Raw genomic sequence first — 18,867 nt, 5'->3', positions numbered from 1 at the left:
ATATATTTAAAAGTGTTTTCCCTTTTTTCCCCAGCGTCGAGGTCCTCAGCGATCAGTTGATGTCATAGTTTCATCTGCTTTCTTGTTAACTATCTCAGTTGTATTTATCTGTTGTGCCCAGGTGAGTTAACTTGTTCTGTAGAAATTAGATAATCAGATCTATAAATATTCAACTTTCTAATAATAAGCAATCAAAGTAATAAGTAATTTGACATTGACTTTTTACAGTTTTTTTTCTGTAGAATAAATAAATGCATGTTACTCATCTGTGTCATGAACAGCAGCTAGCTTATTCTCAGGGGTCTATTGATTGAACATATAATAATTAGTTTTTGTCTACAATTCACCTGGTTATCTTTATTTCCCAAAACAAACTTATAAGTTAGAGTTAGGAAAATTTTCAGACTATTTTCCATGAATCTCTGCTTTCTTCACATTTAATATTAATTCTTTTATTTTCTATCTGAATTGTCACTGTGAGTTGACTGCCTCATGCTCTGAAAAAGAATTCTCATTGCCCAAGATTAGTCAGGAAGCACAAAAATATCTCAGGATATATTCTATGCTATGAAATTTAAACTTCCATTTCCAGTAATAAGACATATACTAGATTACCTGAAAATTGTTCTGCTTTAGAACATCATACAATTCTGGGAAAAAACACAGCCTTTTAATATACATAAGTGAGCTTTTTTATATACATATTACATATATGTCTGAGTTTATAGGACAGTAAGGGGCCAAAAATGAAGATAAAAATGAAAAACAGCAATTAATTATATGTGTTAATGTTATGGTGAGGTACATTGTCAGTGTTAGTATCTGAGAGATTTGAGACTTTATGCCCATATGAGGACAAGAAGATGAGGCCTTGACCTGCCATACCTCCTTATATATACACTATAAGGCCAGAATCCTCAAAGGGCCATAGTCTGAGTGAAAATGTGGAATAAGAAAAACAGTGTGCCTAACAGCACAGAAAGATAATAAGGAAGCTTGTCTGATTCTGCCTAGATTTTGGCAAGGAGGCAGGGAAAGTCTCTCCTAAGAATATATAACTGTAGGTCTGCCTTTCACACAGGTTCAGGGTTCAAATGTACATTACAGATCTTGTCCTGTAACCCCTGTGTCAAGAAGTTAATATAAAAAGTAGTCCTAGACTCCTGGATACCTGGAAGAAACAAAACCAAGACTGTTCTTGGAGATGTGACAGCAGCCCTAGGCCTCACAGGATTTCCACAGATAAAGCCCCTTCAGGTTTCAGAACACATGAAAAAACAATCCAACATGAGTGAGTCAACAGATTAACACACAGCAGGAGTACATCTCCAGCTACTTCAGATCTGGTCAGATAAACTATAAGATTGTTTAAAATGATTGACGATGTATATAACACTAAGAAAAAACAGATTTGAAAAAGAACCAACATTGCTTCATAGAGGTAAAAAAATACAGTTACTGACATTATTATTAAAACACAACAAACGGAATAAATAGCAGATTTAAGACAGCTAAAGAGAGTGAACTGGGAGATGGAAGAAATTACCCAGAATATAGAACAGAGATGAAGAGATGGAAATATGAAAAGGAGATTGAGACAGTTGGAAGATCCAACATATATCTAATAGGAATTTCAGATGGAAAGAAGAGGGAGAGCAATATTTGGAGAGGTAATGGCTAAGAGTTTTTCTGAATTGATGGAAGACATTAATTTTCAGGTTTAGGAGGCACAACAAGAACAAGAAGCCACAATAAAAATAAATCGACACTTAGACACATTATAGAAAAACTGCAGAACACCAAAAACAGAGAAAAATCTAAAAGCAACCAAAAGGAAAAAGACTGATTTCTTTACTCACAATTGCTTATTGCATTTCAGTCTTTTCTTCAAGGTTTAATTTCCATGTTCCTGAAGTACATGCTGTAGTAGTTCTGTCTCTAATGAACATAAAATCTATCGATTGCTATCAACAAAAGACACATGAAATGTAGTAACATTGAAAAGTTTTGAATGTAAAAAGAAAAATATATTGCAGATAAATACTAGCCAAGAGAAAGCTGGTGAACTTACATTAATATCAGATGAAGGAGACTGTAACCTAAGAAGCGTAATTGGGAATAAAGAGAAACCTGACAAAAATTTAGAGAATTATTCATCAGGAAGATCTAATAATTCCAAATTTGTATGCATGTGATTCCATAACTTCAAACATACCTATATACAGTCAAAATCAATAGCACTGTAGTGAGAAATTGACAGAATACCACATTGGGAAGATTTAATGCATTTCTTTCATAATTGATAGATTAAGCAGATGAAAATACAATAGAGACATGTATCTAAACAAGATAGTTAAAAATTTTGTTCTGTAATTGGACAATACATATTCTTTTCAGGCACAGAACAGTTTGTAAAACTTTTTCATGTACTAGGTGACAAAGTGATTCTCAACTGATGACATACAGACCACTAGCTGTATGCAGTTAAAGTAGAAAACAACGACAGCAACAAGAAAACCATACGTTTGAAAATTTCAAAACATACTTACAAATAACACTTTTTTTTTTTTTTTTTTTTTGCGATACGTGGGCCTCTCACTGTTGTGGCCTCTCCTGTTGCGGAGCACAGGCTCCGGACGTGCAGGCTCAGCGGCCATGGCCCACGGGCCCAGCCGCTCCGCGGCATGTGGGATCATCCTGGACCAGGGCATGAACCTGTGTCCCCTGCATTGGCAGGCGGACTCTCAACCACTGCGCCACCAGGGAAGCCCCCAACAAATAACACATTTTAAAAAAGAAAAATCACAGTATTAAGCTGAAACAGTTGAGAATTTTTTTTCAGAGTACTAGTATAAATTACTTTTGTCATTGAAGTTAAAAGCTTAAGTGGACTATTTTGTAGAAATGTGTGATTTATTAAGTAAAACTGACTCAGAAAGTAACTGAAAAGCTGAGAAGACCTGTAACCATAAAGCAGTACTGATTCAGTAGTTTGAAAATCTGCTAGCAACAAAAATCATGTAGACCCATGTCGTTTTTACAGATGAATTTTGCCAAATGTTCGAATAAACAAGTAATCCTAATCCTACACAAAAGATCTAGAGAGAAGAGGGAATATTCCCCCAACTCATTTTATATACTTAGTATAACCTTGTTACCAATACCAGACAGATAGTATGAAAATAGGAAGCAGTGAGCTAACTTAGATTCAGAGATACTAGGAAGATGAAGCTAGCAATTTAATAACTAAATATGCCATGACCAAGACAGTCTATCCCTGGGATGCAAAGATTTTCAACTTTAGAAAAGCCATTTATCTAGTTTGAACTCCTTTAATTGATTAAAGAAGGAGAAATCATCTGATCATCTACATATTTACAGAAAACAAATTGGCAAATTTCAGTGGAGATTCATACAATGACTGGAAAGTACTGTTCTTAGTTAGATAAAAGGATATCTTTCAAAAACTGGAGCAAACATTATACATATGATATTTATTATCTTGGAGATATTTACTTTAAAATCAGGAATGAGACGGGTACCCTGTCTATAACTTCTAGACAGCATTTTAATGGAGGGTACTAACCAGTGAAGATAGGAAAAAGAAATTGTATAAAGATTGGAAAAGAAAGCATTGTAGACTATATGATTGTGTAGAATATTCAGGTAACTTTAAGGACAAATTATTAAAAATATACATTTTTTAGAAGGTCAAGATGAACAAAAATGGATATAACATCAACATAAAAGAATCAGTTTTGTTCCTATAAGCCAAATATCAGCAAACTTCCTCTGTAAAGGGCCAGACAGTAAATACTTTAGACTTTTGCCTGATACCTGCAGTTTCTCATATATTCTTCTGTCCTGCCCTTCCCTAAAAATTGTAAGTACTACAAAAGGCACCATAAACAACAAAAGAGAGTCTGGGAAGAGATACTGACAAAATAACATGATTTAAATAGCTTTGTTATTCAGAATATATAACGTCTACAAATCAATTAAAAAAACAGACAACGTAATAGAAAAAAATTAGATACAGAATATAAAAAGATAACTTACAGGAGAGGAAGCATAGTAACTAATAAGCATATGAAACATTCATTCTCCCTAAGTAATCAGGAAAAGTAAAATTAAAACAGTAAGAGAACAGTTTATACTCATCAGATTGGCAGATTGGTGCTAAGAAGTTGAATAATACCAAGTGTGGACAAATATGAGGGCAAAGGGAAGACTGATACACTGCTGAGAGTATAAATTGGCACAGCTGTTTTCAGAGACAAGTTTGTAATATCTACTAAAGTTGAATGTGTGAATAACCAAGGACTCAGCAGTTTTACTCCTAGCTATTAACTCCTCGAGAAAGTCTTATATATGTGCACAAGGAGACGAGATGCATAAGAGAATATTTATTGCAGTATTGTTTATAATAAGGAAATTGACAACACAATAAATGTTAATTGGTAGAGTAGGCCAATCCACTGTGGTTGATTGTTTTACTGTAGTACCTTTGTAGGAGTTAGAATGAATGAATTTGAGCTTAATGTATCATGGAAAAATGGATAATCTTTGAAAACAAAAATCCAGTAGAATAAAAAGCAAATTGAAGAATGATATGGGCAATGTGATAGCATTTATATAAATTCTAAAATATATATAAAATAACATAGTTTAAGGATAAATATGTAGCTAAACTATAAAAACTGCATGGAAAAGGTAAATGCAAAATTCATTACCCTTACAGAGGGGTGGGGAAGAAGGGGAATGATGAAAGGAAAAGTTTAAAGGGGCTTCAACTGAATCTTTAATCTTCTATTTTTCAAAAATCTGAAAGAATATTGCAAAATATTAAGATTTGACAGAAGTAACTAGATGGGTTTTGATTACATTATACCTTTTATGTGCTTGAAATATTTCCTAATAAATGTGGAATGTTTTAAAAATGTAATTCTATATCCATGATCTATCTGTATGAAGTAAAATGTTATTTTCTTTTAAAAAGAAATTGTTAGAATCATATTGTTTCTTCATATTGCCTTTTTCATACACTTTCAGTTGCTTCATGTACATGAGATCTTCCTTGATTGTCACTACAATTGGGAACTGGTAATCTGGTGCATCTCGTTAACACTTTTTCTCCTAAGATTTGTTACCCTTGGATCAGAAACAAGTAAAAAATATAGCAATACCTCAATATTACTTACTGAACAGGTGAGAATGCATGTTTATTATGTTTTAAATTAATGTCTATAGTCTACATATTAAACTAAAATGTTTACATTTACTTCAATTTTTTATAATTAATTATTTATTTTTGGCTGCATTGAGTCTTCGTTGCTGCACGCGGGCTTTCTCTAGTTGCAGTGAGCGGGGGCTACTCTTTGTTGTGGTGCGCGGGCTTCTCATTGCGGTGGCTTCTCTTGTTGCGGAACACAGGCTCTAGGCGCACGGGCTTCAGTAGCTGTGGCACGTGGGCTCAGTGGTTGTGGCTCGCGGGCTCTAGAGCACAGCCTCAGCAGTCGTGGCACACAGGCTTAGTTGCTCCGCGGCATGTGGGATCTTCCCGGACCAGGGATCGAACCAATGTCCCCAGCATTAGCAGGCGGATTCTTATCCACTGCACCACCAGGGAAGTCCCATATTTACTTTAAAATTTTCAGGAACCTATGTTATTAGATTAAGACCATTTGTGTTATAGAGCAAAACTTGAAATTTGATAGGGCACAAGCCTTTCTTCAGTGTTTCTGCCTTGATGCAGACTTCAAGTCTAATCTACTGTTTTTATGTCGCATATTCATTTGATAAGAAGGAAGTAGCATTTGTAGAAATGATGGATTTTAAACCATTAGTGGGGTATGTTTGCTTTGCAGTGTAGCAGAGCTGTATTTGAATAAGCATAAACTTTCATTCAATAGAAAGTATAAAGGATAGTAATTTTGATGCTTAACTTTATTTTGAATGAATTTGTTTAAACGTTTTCCTTATCATTTCATAGGAATTATTTAAACAAACTTATTTCTAGTGACCTTGTTGAGTAATTTTGTCAGGGATAGTTTGATTTTTAAAAATTGGTAGCCATGTCAGACCAAGTCAATTAGAGGGAAAGGGGAAAGTAGCAGACAAACCAATTGATTTACTTACTCCAGTTATTATTTATTCTCAGGGTTGATTTGACCCTGTGACTAAGGTGTTTTGCATTTTAAATAATGACATCCAGTTTTCCTTCTTTCAGCTTTTAGTTACATTTGAAAAGTTTAAATAACAGTTATTATTTTCTTATTATAAAATAATATGTTCACTGTAGGAAATTTAGAATATACGGTTAAGTCTGAAGAAGAATATTAATATCACCTATAATCTCAATAATAGCCAGAGAACTACTACTACTATTTTAGCAGATATCTCTAAATACCTTTTAAAAACAAAGTATTTGTTATAATTTTAAGTATATTTAATTATTTATTCTTTTTAATAAAAGATAAACCTCTACTTGAAAATGGAGAAGAAACCTAACAAAAAGGAGGAACTGACACTAGTGAATAATGTTTTAAAACTGGCTACTAAACTGCTAAAGGTAAAAACGAAATTGAAAATGGACATGATGTAGAAAATGCTGCTCTAACATTATATCTTAGTTTTTTGTTTGTAGATCCTACTTGGTGTTTGGTTTTCATGGTTATCAAAATTGTTTTCCAAATTATTTTTGAGCACATTCATGCAATATACATTTTATTTCTCATTGAAAAATTAATCCAAGTAATCCAGATCAGTGCATTTTGAAATTTTATTCACTTTTGAAATTTTAAGACTTTTAATAATGTTTAGAGTATTGTAGAGGTTGGCATCTTTGGAAATGTTTTGCATCCTAGAACTTAAAATAGATTTTGAAAAAGAAGATTTGATGTTAATTTGCAAATTTTTTTCATTTTGTATTTCTCAGAGCCGTCTTCTGCTTGCTTTGCCTGAGTTGGTTTAAAAAGTAGTTATACATAATCATTATAATAAATAGGTATCACCAATAAATATTTAAATTTTCAAAGCATTTTGGTAACAATCAAAAAGAATATAATTTCAGTATATCTGATCTCATAATAACAACTTTGGAGGTAATTTAATAAAGTATCTTTATCACTGCTTTGCAATGTTAGTAATGCTTTTTCTTCTTAAAAGGAAAATATTTTTTTAAATCTCAGTTTCTGTAACAAATTGAATGTAATTCTTAAAGTTGTTTTTAAGTGTTCATAGAATGGTATGAAATTAGTTGTGTCTCAATGCTATGGTTAATTCTTCAGTCAGTTCTTCAGTCTTAAAATGCATTAAGAGGGTATAGATTGCACATCACAGTATAAGGCATTGAAAGAGTTCAGAAGAGGTGGGTGGGTTTTTTGATAAGTAAATATTGAATATCTTGATAGTGTAGGCACTATGCTAGATGGGAGAAGGCTATAAAGATGACACTTGTGAGTAGCTTCAATTGCAAAGTAGAAAGAAATATAAAAGTAACTAAAATACAAAGCACAACAGTCTTCTAGTCAGAACCTGGGACTTAATATATAGATTGCGCCTTCTCTCTCACTTTTCACAGCCAAGAAATTCTCGGGCCCATTGGCTCAACCTCTCAAAATCTTCCAGTTCGTCCCCTCTTCCCTCTCAGTACTGCTCTAAGTCAGACCCTCATCATATCTCACTTGAGCTTTCAGTACGCCGAGCTCTTAGGGCGTTCCTCCTTCTGGTCTCGTTGCTCTCTAATCCGTATTTCTCACACGCACATCTGATATTCTACTCCCCCAATTAAATTCCTTTAGTGCCAGTCTTTAGGCACAGTTTGCCCAAAGGATGATCTTTACCTAAGTAGTACGTAAGGTACGTCTTCCCATGCACAACCTGTAGTAATTCAAAGGTGCCATATTCTCATGTGTCTTAGGGAATACCAGCTTTCCCCCCATGCACTAAGTTTCAGGAGCACCTTCCTGTATGGCCCTCTGCCTTTTATGCATATCTCTTTTGTGGGACTCTCGTAGTTGAATTATTTATTTGCATGTCTATTAGACTGCAAAGTCCTTCAGCATGGGGACTGAATCTTAACTTCTCAGAGTCTAGCACAGTGCCTGGCACATATAGAACTTTAAATGTTTGAATCAGTCAATTAATTAATGAATCCATGTATTTGAAAATTGTCTCAAGGGGGAGTTTTTACTATATGTATTAATATTGGCTGAAAATTTGGCTAACTAAATTTCTAAATCTTCTGCGAGAAGATATTGTTCTCTTTCAGTTTCTATTCTTACAATAAAAAATATTCTTCAACCTTGTACCTACTAGATCGATACTTTATTAGTCATTCATTTGGGATAGAAATTGGAGTTACAAATTTAGGTTACAGAGTTTTTTGTTTTTTTTTTTTTGCGGTACGCGGCCCTCTCACTGCTGTGGCCTCTCCCGCCACGGAGCACAGGCTCCAGACGCGCAGGCCCAGCGGCCATGGCCCACGGGCCCAGCCGCTCCTCGGCAGGCGGGATCCTCCCGGACCGGGGCACGAACCCGCGTCCCCTGCATCGGCAGGCAGACCCCCAACCACTGCGCCACCAGGGAAGCCCAGAGTTCTTTTAAATGAAAGTCATTTTTTCCTAAGAAAACCTAAAAGTATATTTACTTATTTCAAGTTCAACCAAGTTTATTCTTTCTAAAGCTATCATAATTTTGTAACTTTTTTTTTGAAACAGTGTTTCTAAAAATTCTCTTTGCATATTGTCCTGAATTAATTTAACTGATAATTCTTAATGAATCTGGGCTCATGGTTTTTTCCTCTTTTGCTAGGAATTGGACAGTCCCTTTAGATTATACGGGCTTACAATGAATCCACTGCTTTATAACATCACCCAGGTTGTCATCCTGTCAGCTGTTTCTGGTGTTATCAGTGACTTACTTGGATTTAATTTAAAGGTAAGAGCCTGCAGGTATTTTAAAATTTCTTAGTGCCTTATTATATTTTTGTGACATTTATTTTACCCCAGCACTGTTGAGATCTCACATGTACAGTAAGGGAGTCATTTTGATTTTATTGTATAATATTAAATATTAATTAAGTAATTTCACATTTAATTTCAAAGAATGATAAATATTCTTGGTTTATAATACGGATGGAACTCCTAATTTGGAACAGTATTCATTACAAATGGGACTCTTGTATAGGATAAGTTGAAGTATTTATTTTTACTCATCTATAATCTGAATCTAATTTAGGTGATAAAAAAGAAAAAAAAGAGCCCTATTTCTGGTTTTGGCCATAAGTTATATTATTTATCTATATAGCAATGCATACGTCCTCCAACATGTGCAAAGCTGCTAGTGAGTAAGGTGTAGTATATTCATATTAACAAGTAGTATATGTATATTGCCACCTCCTAGTAAAAAAAAGCAAGAGAAATCTGATTTCCACGTTTTTATTTGTTTAAGGTGAATTCTTCTTGAAAATAAAAGGATAAAAGAATTTAAAATAGTAGAACCTACACTTGTTTATGAATGAAATTTAGATAAAAACAGTATTATGTGATATAATTTAATAAGTTGTAGTATCAAAACTGGCTCTAATGGTCACTATTTCTATTATTTTTTCACTAGCTTTGGAAGATTAAATCATGACAATTCAGAGAAAAGAAGATGTAGCCTCTTTTCCAGAATAAGAGTACCAACTAAGCTGCCTGAAAGCAGTCACTGACTCTTTGCTTCAGGAGTCTCAGCTGGGAAATTGAAGTGTTTACATCAGACTGTCCTGTGCAATTCTTATATTTATTTCACTTGTTCACTGTTTTTTACATTTATTTTAGTCTTTATATTTTATTTTTAGCTTTGATGTACTTACTTGTTGAAAGGGTGATAAAACTGATATCCAGATACTTGAGATCCTGGTAATTGCTCGTAAATAATGACAAAATAACAAATCGTGAGAAGAGAAGCCATTGCTAAGCACTGTTTCTCCGTCAATGCCGTGACTTGCCTTACTTGAGGAAAACTTCTTTAACTTTATAACCTAGCATTGGACTCAGCTAAACACATAAAGCATTTTCTTCAGTAAATCAAGATCCAGTCAGGGTTTCTTTTGAATTATTTCGGAACAATGCCAGGATCTAAATTGATTAAGCTGCAGTTTAAGCACCCTTCAGTATTAATATATATGGTATTACACAACAGGTCAACAAGTGCTCTTTGATGATAAAACTCTTAATAGAGCAATAATTGTAAATGGTTACCATACTGTAAGATATTTTGATAAAAATTAACTAGTAATAATTGTATTTATTTGAAACACTGGGCTGTTTGCACAGCTCCAACTGTGCATGCTCAAAATGTGCACTTTTAAAATTGTTACTTTTAATGCGTATCTTTATATGGGATATGTTATAGTGTACTAGGGCATGATATGGTATCCTTTTGAGTGAGGTATATGCTCATCTCACAAGTGAAGTGCCTATTGATATTACTAAAGTACATTATGTTTACTCAAGTAAAATAATTTTCTCCCTATGGTACACTATAGTGTATGCTATTCATACCACACTCAAATGAACAACTTAAGAATAAGCTTAAGAACCAATTAAATATTCTTCTGATTGTTAGTTGTAAAACTGTATCTGAATTTTCAGGAAAAATAGCTATAGCTTGCAAATTCTACCTTCTAAACTTAGTCTGGTACATCTACCCCTTCAACCCCCAATTATATAAGGGCTATTTTAGATGCTTTTAACCTAGAAAGTTAACCCCCTCCCCCCTAAATAATTTGCCAAGTTTCCAAATGAGAACTTATCCTGTTGGCATGTTAGGTAAATAGGGCGAATATGATGGTATCTTACATTGGGCCTTGATTTTAAGTTGTTATGTTTGTACAATCAAGAAATTTTAGGAGTTACGTGAAACATGAAATGTTTTAGCAAACTTTTTTTTTTAAAACTGGGTATCTAGTTTCTAAAACAAAGAATTTATTTGAGACAGTCTAGAATTTTCTTGGTGCAAGGTGTATCATGTTGAATATCCTCACATTTTTTACCATGTTTTTGGGAATTTAAAATAATTAATTGTAAATTATTTATTTGATTGGTGCAGTTCTAATCCCCAAATCATCTTAAGATCAGGAATGTGTAGAGAACAGAGCCATATCGTAATATCACTTTGCTCTCACCATTCCTTTTGATCAGCCTCAATTCAGCCATATTTTCTTTCTGTAGAAAACAACAAAAGTATTTTATTTTATTTGCCTGTGTTCTAATATGTTTAATAATGACCAAAGTGCATTCTGAGTTTTTTCAAGGAATGTATTACTGGAGCTTTAAGAACATACTTATTTTCTCCTGTGAAAAATTAGGCTTTTTCTGATATGTTTCTTCTTCCTCTATTGTCTAATGTTGAGGTTATTTCTAGGAATTATATTTTATAAACTTTTTCAAAATAAGGTACATACCTATACAGAACTTAACATTTTGCACAGAATATATCGAATATATTTTGAAAAAAAAAGTACAGCATGAGTTCTGTTAGGAATAAAAATGAAACTATTGTATCTCACAGAAAAACTTATTTCAGAATGGAAATATTTTTGAGAAAAGTAGCTGAGTAAACTGATTTAGGAAGATGCTTGTTTTTGATTGAAGTTCATTTTAACTTAGAGTTGGGAGTTGATTTATTGAGTACAGTGTACCTCTCAACAATGTATTAATATGTTGAATTATGTCACTAATGTGGGCAGCAGTAGAATACTGAAAGGAAAAAGTTGTCATTTTAAGTAATTTCAGAACATTAATGGAACTGTTTTCAAAGCAGAAAAATTGACATTGCTGCCTTTAAGAATACAATGAATGTAAGAAATTGAAAGAAATTGTAACATATCACATAATATAGAAAAGGCAGTTCGAAGATAGAATTGTGGCAGATGTTGTGTGTTAACTGTTGTTTCTTTGCCACACATGTCGTATTTGAAAGTTTGAACAGCAAGTTTAAAATAAAACATTCTATGACTGACAGTATTAAACTAGAAGTGTTTTCTTTTTTTTCTAATTTTCAAGTCATGCACATTTCTATGGTAATTTTATATTTACTGTAGCATAAACTTTAGGTATAACTGTTAGATTTGAGAGGAGTGGGAAAACATTTTAAAAACCTTTCCAACATTTCAGTTTTTGTTGATTCTCAGAACATGAAAGAAGAATATGTGCGCAGGCTTTTCATCACCAAAATGCTATGACATCATTAATGTTTGTTTGCTTGTTTGTTTGTATTTAGAAACAGAAAACTGGCTGTAGCCTGGGATATTAAAATTAATTGCCAGAAGGATAGTGGTGTTTTTAATCAAGTGATTTTGCACGTGAATTCGGCGCGAGAGATTATGGCCAATAATAACATAGGTAAGCATTCTAATATTTCTGTTATGTGATTGGTACAAGTGTTCATAGGACTTAAATTAATCAGGGACTATTAATTCAAGTGTACTTTCCAACTTACTTTAAGCTTAGAATTGGCTCTCTTAATGAGTCTCCCTTACAAACAGAGCAATATGACTTGCATCTCTTTAATTTGCTGTATCACTTAGAACACTAATTCTCAACCTTTTTTCTACCAAGCCTTTAAGAAAGATACCACAAATGCTTATCAATAGCACTGGCTCCCCACGGTGCTTACTTTGTGGGGAGTAGGCTGTGAATCTAGGATGTGGTATAGGTATACTTTCAAAAAAGTATTCCCTAAGTGACTTTGAAAATTTGTTCCACCTATGATTCCTCACCACCTTGAGAATTACTGTCTTAAGATCAGGAATTTTAGAGAGTGTAAATTCCATGAGAATGTAACTACATTCACCAGTGTTTTCCCAGCACATAAAATAGTGCCTAATCTCAGTCTGTTTACTGAATGAATGAAAGAACGAATGACGACTTGAGTCAAATACAACCCAGACACCACCTAGTCCAAAGTCCTCATTTTACTAGGTAAAAAAACTGAGGCAGGGCTTCCCTGGTGGCGCAGTGGTTGAGAGTCTGCCTGCCGATGCAGGGGACGCGGGTTCGTGCCCCAGTCCGGGAGGATCCCACATGCTGCGGAGCGGCTAGGCCTGTGAGCCATGGCCGCTGAGCCTGCACATCCAGAGCCTGTGCTCCGCAACGGGAGAGGCCACAACAGTGAGAGGCCTGCATACCGCAAAAAAAAAAAAAAAAAAAAAAAAAAAACTGAGGCCACAAAAGAGGTTAAAAAGCTTGCCTAAGGTTCCACAACTAGAACCCACACTCCTTTATTCCCTTCAAAGGTGTGTTCTGTAATAGCACCTCTGTACCTCTTGACGGATCAAAATAATTAAACGTAGAAAAATATTCTGGAGAGGACAAAGATTTATAAATCAGTCCATATTTGTAGTAAGGTCATATATAAACTACTAAGCTTTTGGCAATAGGAGAAAGTCAGAATTCATTTGACAGCTCCCTATTCAGCTCTCTGCAGTGTAACCTCTTGGAAAGAACACATGCTTAGGAGTCAAACTTGTTTTACATTTTTGGGCAAATTACTTAACCTCTGTGAACTTTGGTTTTCTCAGCTGTAACTTACAGTTATACCTATTTTACAGGACTATTAGGAAGATTAATAAGATAACATATGTAAAGCACCTAGCACTGGAACTGACATGTATTGGGTGTGAAGAAAGATTGGTTCTCTTCCCCTTCTAAATAAATAATGGCCTAGGACAATTAACAAAAATTTGCAAGCTAAAGCATTCATATTACATAAGATATCATAAGCATCCCTGCCAAATATGAGATATAACTAAGAATCATGCTTCATATAAATTATGATACTTGAAGAATTCTTTTACAAGGAGTTGACGTTTAATTTCTTTTCTTCATAAGCAGGCATGCTAAAATGTGGAAGGGAAGTGTTCTCATTCCTTTGTTTGCCTACATATTATATCCAATTATGAATGACTTTGCTGAATTATCAGGTGCATGTTCCATTCATATCTTTTCATTATTAGATCTCTGTCTCATTTATATGGTAGATTCCCTCACTGGTAACATCCTAGAGACTTTTTGTCTTTTACGTGGTCTCAACCCTTAACCTTAAGATGACTGCCCAACTTTGAGTTGCTGGAGAACATCTGACTTGACTTTCTGCAAATAGTGCTTATCAAGATATTACTGGAACTTCTGAGTCCTATATTTGGCAATGTTTTTTCTTTAATCAATCTTTTGTCCACTTGTATGTTCCCTACAATGGTTCTTCCAAAGCTCCTTTATTATCCTCAAGCTCCTAATCCGTCTCATCCTGTAACTATCGGCGTTTTATTCCTCTGACTTTACCAAAGAGATAAAAACCAACACGCATGAATTCTTTCTCCCTTCTTCAGTTCTGTGAAAGCGATGTTGCTCTCTGAGGCCAGCTCTCCATCAGTGCTCAGGATTCTGTCCTTGCCCTCCTATAGAATATCTCCTCAGTTTTCCCCCGTCATCATCTTCAGTCTTTCCTTTTCCAATTTTATGATATAAACCATTTATATTTCAATGAGAGGTGCTTGAATCTAGAGTATGACATTTAATAGTTGTAGATTGGATGGGACCACTGTATACTAGATGGCTCTGTGAGGGCTTGCTACACCCTCAGCCCTCGTCTGAACAAAGCAGGAAGTTGGTCAAGTTTGGTTGGATTATTTCACTTTTCTTTCTCAGCCACAGCTGAATGGGTCAGTAATTGATGCCTGGCCCTCAAGCAGCCAGCCATTTTATAGGCCTTGAGGAATTCATGAAACCAGCTGGCACAAGAGCTTTGCCCCATAGAGGCTTTGCATCCTTGACAGTGAGTTGCTGACCCAGCCAGAATCTCTGTTACTGCAAGTTTGAGTCAGGACAGAGTGTAAGCAGGAGGAGTTGCTAGAAAAGCAGAGGCCCAAAAGAAACCATGAATTAACAAAGCCCTAAAGCAGAGAGAAAGTAGTCATAGTGGAGAAGGGAGAAGAAACAAGCAGAAACTGCCCCAAACTGTCAAGAGGCAGAGAGACTGAATGATAGCTTGGCCAGCTGTGCTGTTGGATCATTAGAGCTGGTGTCAGACTGTGGTAGCTTCATCTTGTGTCCTGAATTGTGAGTTCAGATGTCCCCATTTATCCCTATGATAAACTCATCAGCTGCAGTAACCAAAGGATGACTTTCAGCCTGGACAAGCCTCATACATTTGGCTGGCTGTTTAATCTTAAGCCATTTTTCTTCCCTAATTGGCTCTCTCCCTGTATCTTTCTACTCCTGTCTAAGTATAGTACTTGGCTATCTATGCTATCTACCCTTCCAACATATTTATGCCTCCTGTGTCTACAAAATAGTTAGCAATCTCAGGACTAAAAATTTTGCTTGTTCCCTCCTTTTTATAATATTCAATTCTGTGTTTTCAACAATGATCTGAAATTAAAATTAGTGGCTTGCTTTTCTTTTTTGTTTTTTAAAGTTAAATCTGACTCTTGTGCTAAATGTAATCATTTACTTTTTGTAGTTATTTAATAGTCTACTTAACTGGTTTCTAAGAGTTTGGGGATGTTTTTGTCAAATTCTCTTACAAGTTTTGATCAATTATTTATATATGGGAATCTCTGGTTTTCCTAACCTTGTACTAAGAGGTGTGCTTTAAAGCAAAATAGGCCTGTTGCCAAAGCCTATGACCAATTTGCATCCCTTGGGATATACACCCAGTTTTGCAAATGCATTTACTTGTTTTTGCCTGGAAATGCAGACTTTGAGCTGGCAGCTTTCCTGCCTTCTATTTATCCCCTTTCTCTTGCTCTCAGCCAGAATTTACTGGGTCTAATTAGTGGTGCTGAAAGATTCTCATAATATGAATCTACCATTTGGGGAAAGACATTAGGGTCAGAGGTTAGTCTTGCAAATATGGGAAACAGACCAAGTACTTTTAAAATTGCAATTTTATTCAGTTTTTCTTTCATCCATTCTATGAATAGTATTTGAATATTACGTGCTAGGCACTGAGCTAGGTACTAGGGATATAGAAATTAAAATATAGTCCCTCTTTTCATTAAACCTAGAGGCTAGGAGGTGATAGTCATGCAAAAAACTTTTAGCTTCTGGAGGGTATGTGCTGTAATGGAGTTGCCAGTGTAAGTGTCACATGCAAGCAGTTTAGTATAGCTGGAGAAGATGATGTTTTTAGGCAAGGGATGAAGATGATGCTAGCAGATGACTTTGTGAAGCCAAGGAATTTGAATTTTATCCTCAGAGATTAGGACTGCCCAGTACAGTTCTGGCATGTCATAGTTGCTTGGTGAATACTAAACTAAGGTACCACATTCTTCACTTGGATACTTAGTGAACAGCTCCAGGCTGAGAATTAAGTTTTTTAACTTAAAATTTTAGTCCATGTTAAATCTATGCTAGAATTTTTATGTCATTAAAAAAAACTGACACAGCACAATTTTATATCTAAGAATATATAAAATTAAGTTGACTTTGGTTTCTTTCTCCATGTTTGGATGATGTAGTTAATTTATAATTATTTGCAAAGTTAAATCTGTCTTTTTTTTTTTTTAATTACAGAGTAGCCCAAATCATCTGTAGTATGATAAGGATCATGGGTTCTGGAATCAGGCAGAGCTGGGATTCTTTGCAGCATGTGTATGGCCTTGGGCAAGTTACTTAACCTCCCTAAGCCTCATCTGTAAAATGAGGTGGAGAGCTGCTGCTGGAGCCGAAAATGGTTCCTGTGAGTATAAAATTAGAGAACATCTGTGTGATGGGCAGGGACCTGGTCCACTACCCTCCTATGCAGCAAAACATCAATTTATTTGTCCTCAGTCAAACTAAATCTGGCATTGAGCACCTACTCAGAAGACTATCAAGAATTCAATATGTTATATTTGGAGGAGCCTCGCCTCCCTAGATTGACACAAAATCCAGGGGATTCAGCTACTACCTGGAAAAGATGGAAGCGGCCTGGTCCTTTTTCTCTGGTGGTAGCTATCCCTCCATCCTGATTCTTCTCCCTGGCCAACGCTTCCTGTGTCTGTTGGGCGTGGATGCTCCAGCCAGCTCAGAGATGCTCCCCACAGAGGTCCTCCCCCCGCTGACCCCAGGCTCAGCTTCAAGATCCTCACCTCTGCTTCAAGGCCTCGGATATTAGTGCCCATCTCCTTCCACAGATGCCTCACAGGTGTGGTCCATTGCACATCTGCAGCCTGTCTGGGGGATGTGCCCCTCTCCCAGCAACCCTCACCCTCTCATTTTCCACCAGATTTCCAAGCCAAAGCCTGGCTGAGGAGTTGCCTTGTGGACCTTGAGAACTTCTGTTTTCAGCCCAGAAGCTCCAAAGGTAATGATACCCATGGAGGGGAGAGACTCAAGCTCAAAATAGAATTGTGTGGCTGTCTTCTTGGAATAGGGGAGGGAAAGACATCACTCATTCTTCTGAGTCTCTTCCAGCAGCAAACATCCCAAATAATCCTGCCACTTAGGGAAAGTGCTTAGTTTCGTACATGGTATGTAGTCATCTCACAACTGTTAAATATTAGCATTATTATTTTTATTAGCATCCCTCTTGGATAATAGGCAAGGATTCAGAGTGATCTCAGTAAATTAAAGAAATTATCCAGCTGGAAAATGAACCAGAGAAACTGAAGCTGTCTAAAGAAAGAAATCTAAATTGTTAAAGGGATGAAAAATCAGGCTTTGGGAGAAAGCATTTGGATTACTCAATATGGAAATGAAGAAAATGGAAGGCTCACATTTGTCTTTGAGCATGTGACAGCTTACAGTGAAGGCCCTAATCAGCTGTTCTTCATCAACATCAGAATTTAAAGCAGCAGATAGTAACTTGAATTGTATTGTGAGATTTTGGCTAGTCACACACACAAAAAGTATGAAACGAAAAGCATCAAGCATCTTATTCAACACAGAATGTTAGTAGAAACTGTGGCTACCCTAACTCTAGAGACGCTTCAGGCAGCTGGGGGTTCACCTGCTTGGAAACAGGGACTGGTTTAGTTGATGCATTGGGTCCTCCTTATATCCGTGTAGAATGATACTGTGTGGAGTACATTGTCATTTAGTGGGTGATCCTGAAAATCATATTTTCTCATCTCCAATGGAATATTTTTCATCTCAGTTGAATATGCAGGAGATGTGGCATAGAAGGAGGGCCCTGCTCTGAGTATCAGGAACCTAGGTTTGTTTCTTTGCTTTTAGGCTGATTTCCTAGTTGACCTGTAGTAGCCATTTACTCTCTATCTGAATAAAGATGGGACAATTAAAATAACTTGATTTGTTCCCATTGAACTTTACCATTCAGAGACTTTTTTTCTTTACATTTTCTTTCTTTACTGCTAATGAGCAGTAGAATTAAGACTCCTTTTATTCTCAGAGAGTAGACTGTGGTTGTAATTTCCTAATATAAATACTTAATTTACATGCATCTAGTTTCTAAAAGGAAATTAAAAAGGTTTTCTTATGGAGAAATTTAGCTGCTCCACTATTCTAACAGAAGTCTGTTTTCATCTGTTGTTCTAATTTAAGGGAACCTGTTTTTCATGGGGCAGGTAATTTGGAACCCTTTTGTTTCTTACTGTGGCCCTTCTGTTTAGCAAGTTAGTCTTTTCACTGCTCCCAAGTGACCTTTCGTTTGTTTTGGTGTTGTGGGATTAAGCAGTCACACTTTTCAACAGAGCCTTGGTATTAAGACAAGACCCTCTTCAGTTTTAGGTTTTACTAATTTTTTGAAATCAGTTTATCTTGATTTAGCCATTTTACTCTCTGCCCAAGGAGTTAATCAGATCACATCTCATTAGTAGGCCCTTATTTTAAAACTCTGGGAACAGGAATTTCTTCTTCCAGTGATCTTCCACCA

The 18,867-nt window shown here is 35.6% G+C and overlaps 1 protein-coding gene across 8 annotated transcripts in view; it reads left to right on the top strand.

Annotated features, from left to right (window-relative positions):
• Positions 1-18,867, top strand: part of PHTF2 (putative homeodomain transcription factor 2) — a 148,450-nt gene that overhangs the window by 100,834 nt on the left and 28,749 nt on the right. For 7 of the 8 annotated variants that reach the window (XM_060304754.1, XM_060304759.2, XM_060304758.1 and 4 more), the window contains 7 exons: positions 35-121; positions 5,053-5,208; positions 6,476-6,571; positions 8,815-8,940; positions 9,619-12,392; positions 16,566-16,731; positions 17,260-17,337. In XM_060304754.1, coding sequence (XP_060160737.1) covers positions 35-121; positions 5,053-5,208; positions 6,476-6,571; positions 8,815-8,940; positions 9,619-9,639 — 486 coding nt within the window. In that variant the 3' untranslated portion in view covers positions 9,640-12,392; positions 16,566-16,731; positions 17,260-17,337. Of the gene's footprint in view, positions 1-34; positions 122-5,052; positions 5,209-6,475; positions 6,572-8,814; positions 8,941-9,618; positions 12,393-16,565; positions 16,732-16,823; positions 17,108-17,259; positions 17,338-18,867 lie in introns of those variants that run through there. The other variant, XM_030834287.2, reaches the window with a different exon arrangement.

The sequence above is a fragment of the Globicephala melas genome, chromosome 9, assembly GCF_963455315.2.
Source record: "Globicephala melas chromosome 9, mGloMel1.2, whole genome shotgun sequence".
Lineage (NCBI taxonomy): Eukaryota > Metazoa > Chordata > Mammalia > Artiodactyla > Delphinidae > Globicephala > Globicephala melas.
The sequence above is the reverse complement of the archived record's forward strand: the minus strand, read 5'-3'. Positions and strand labels throughout refer to the sequence as shown.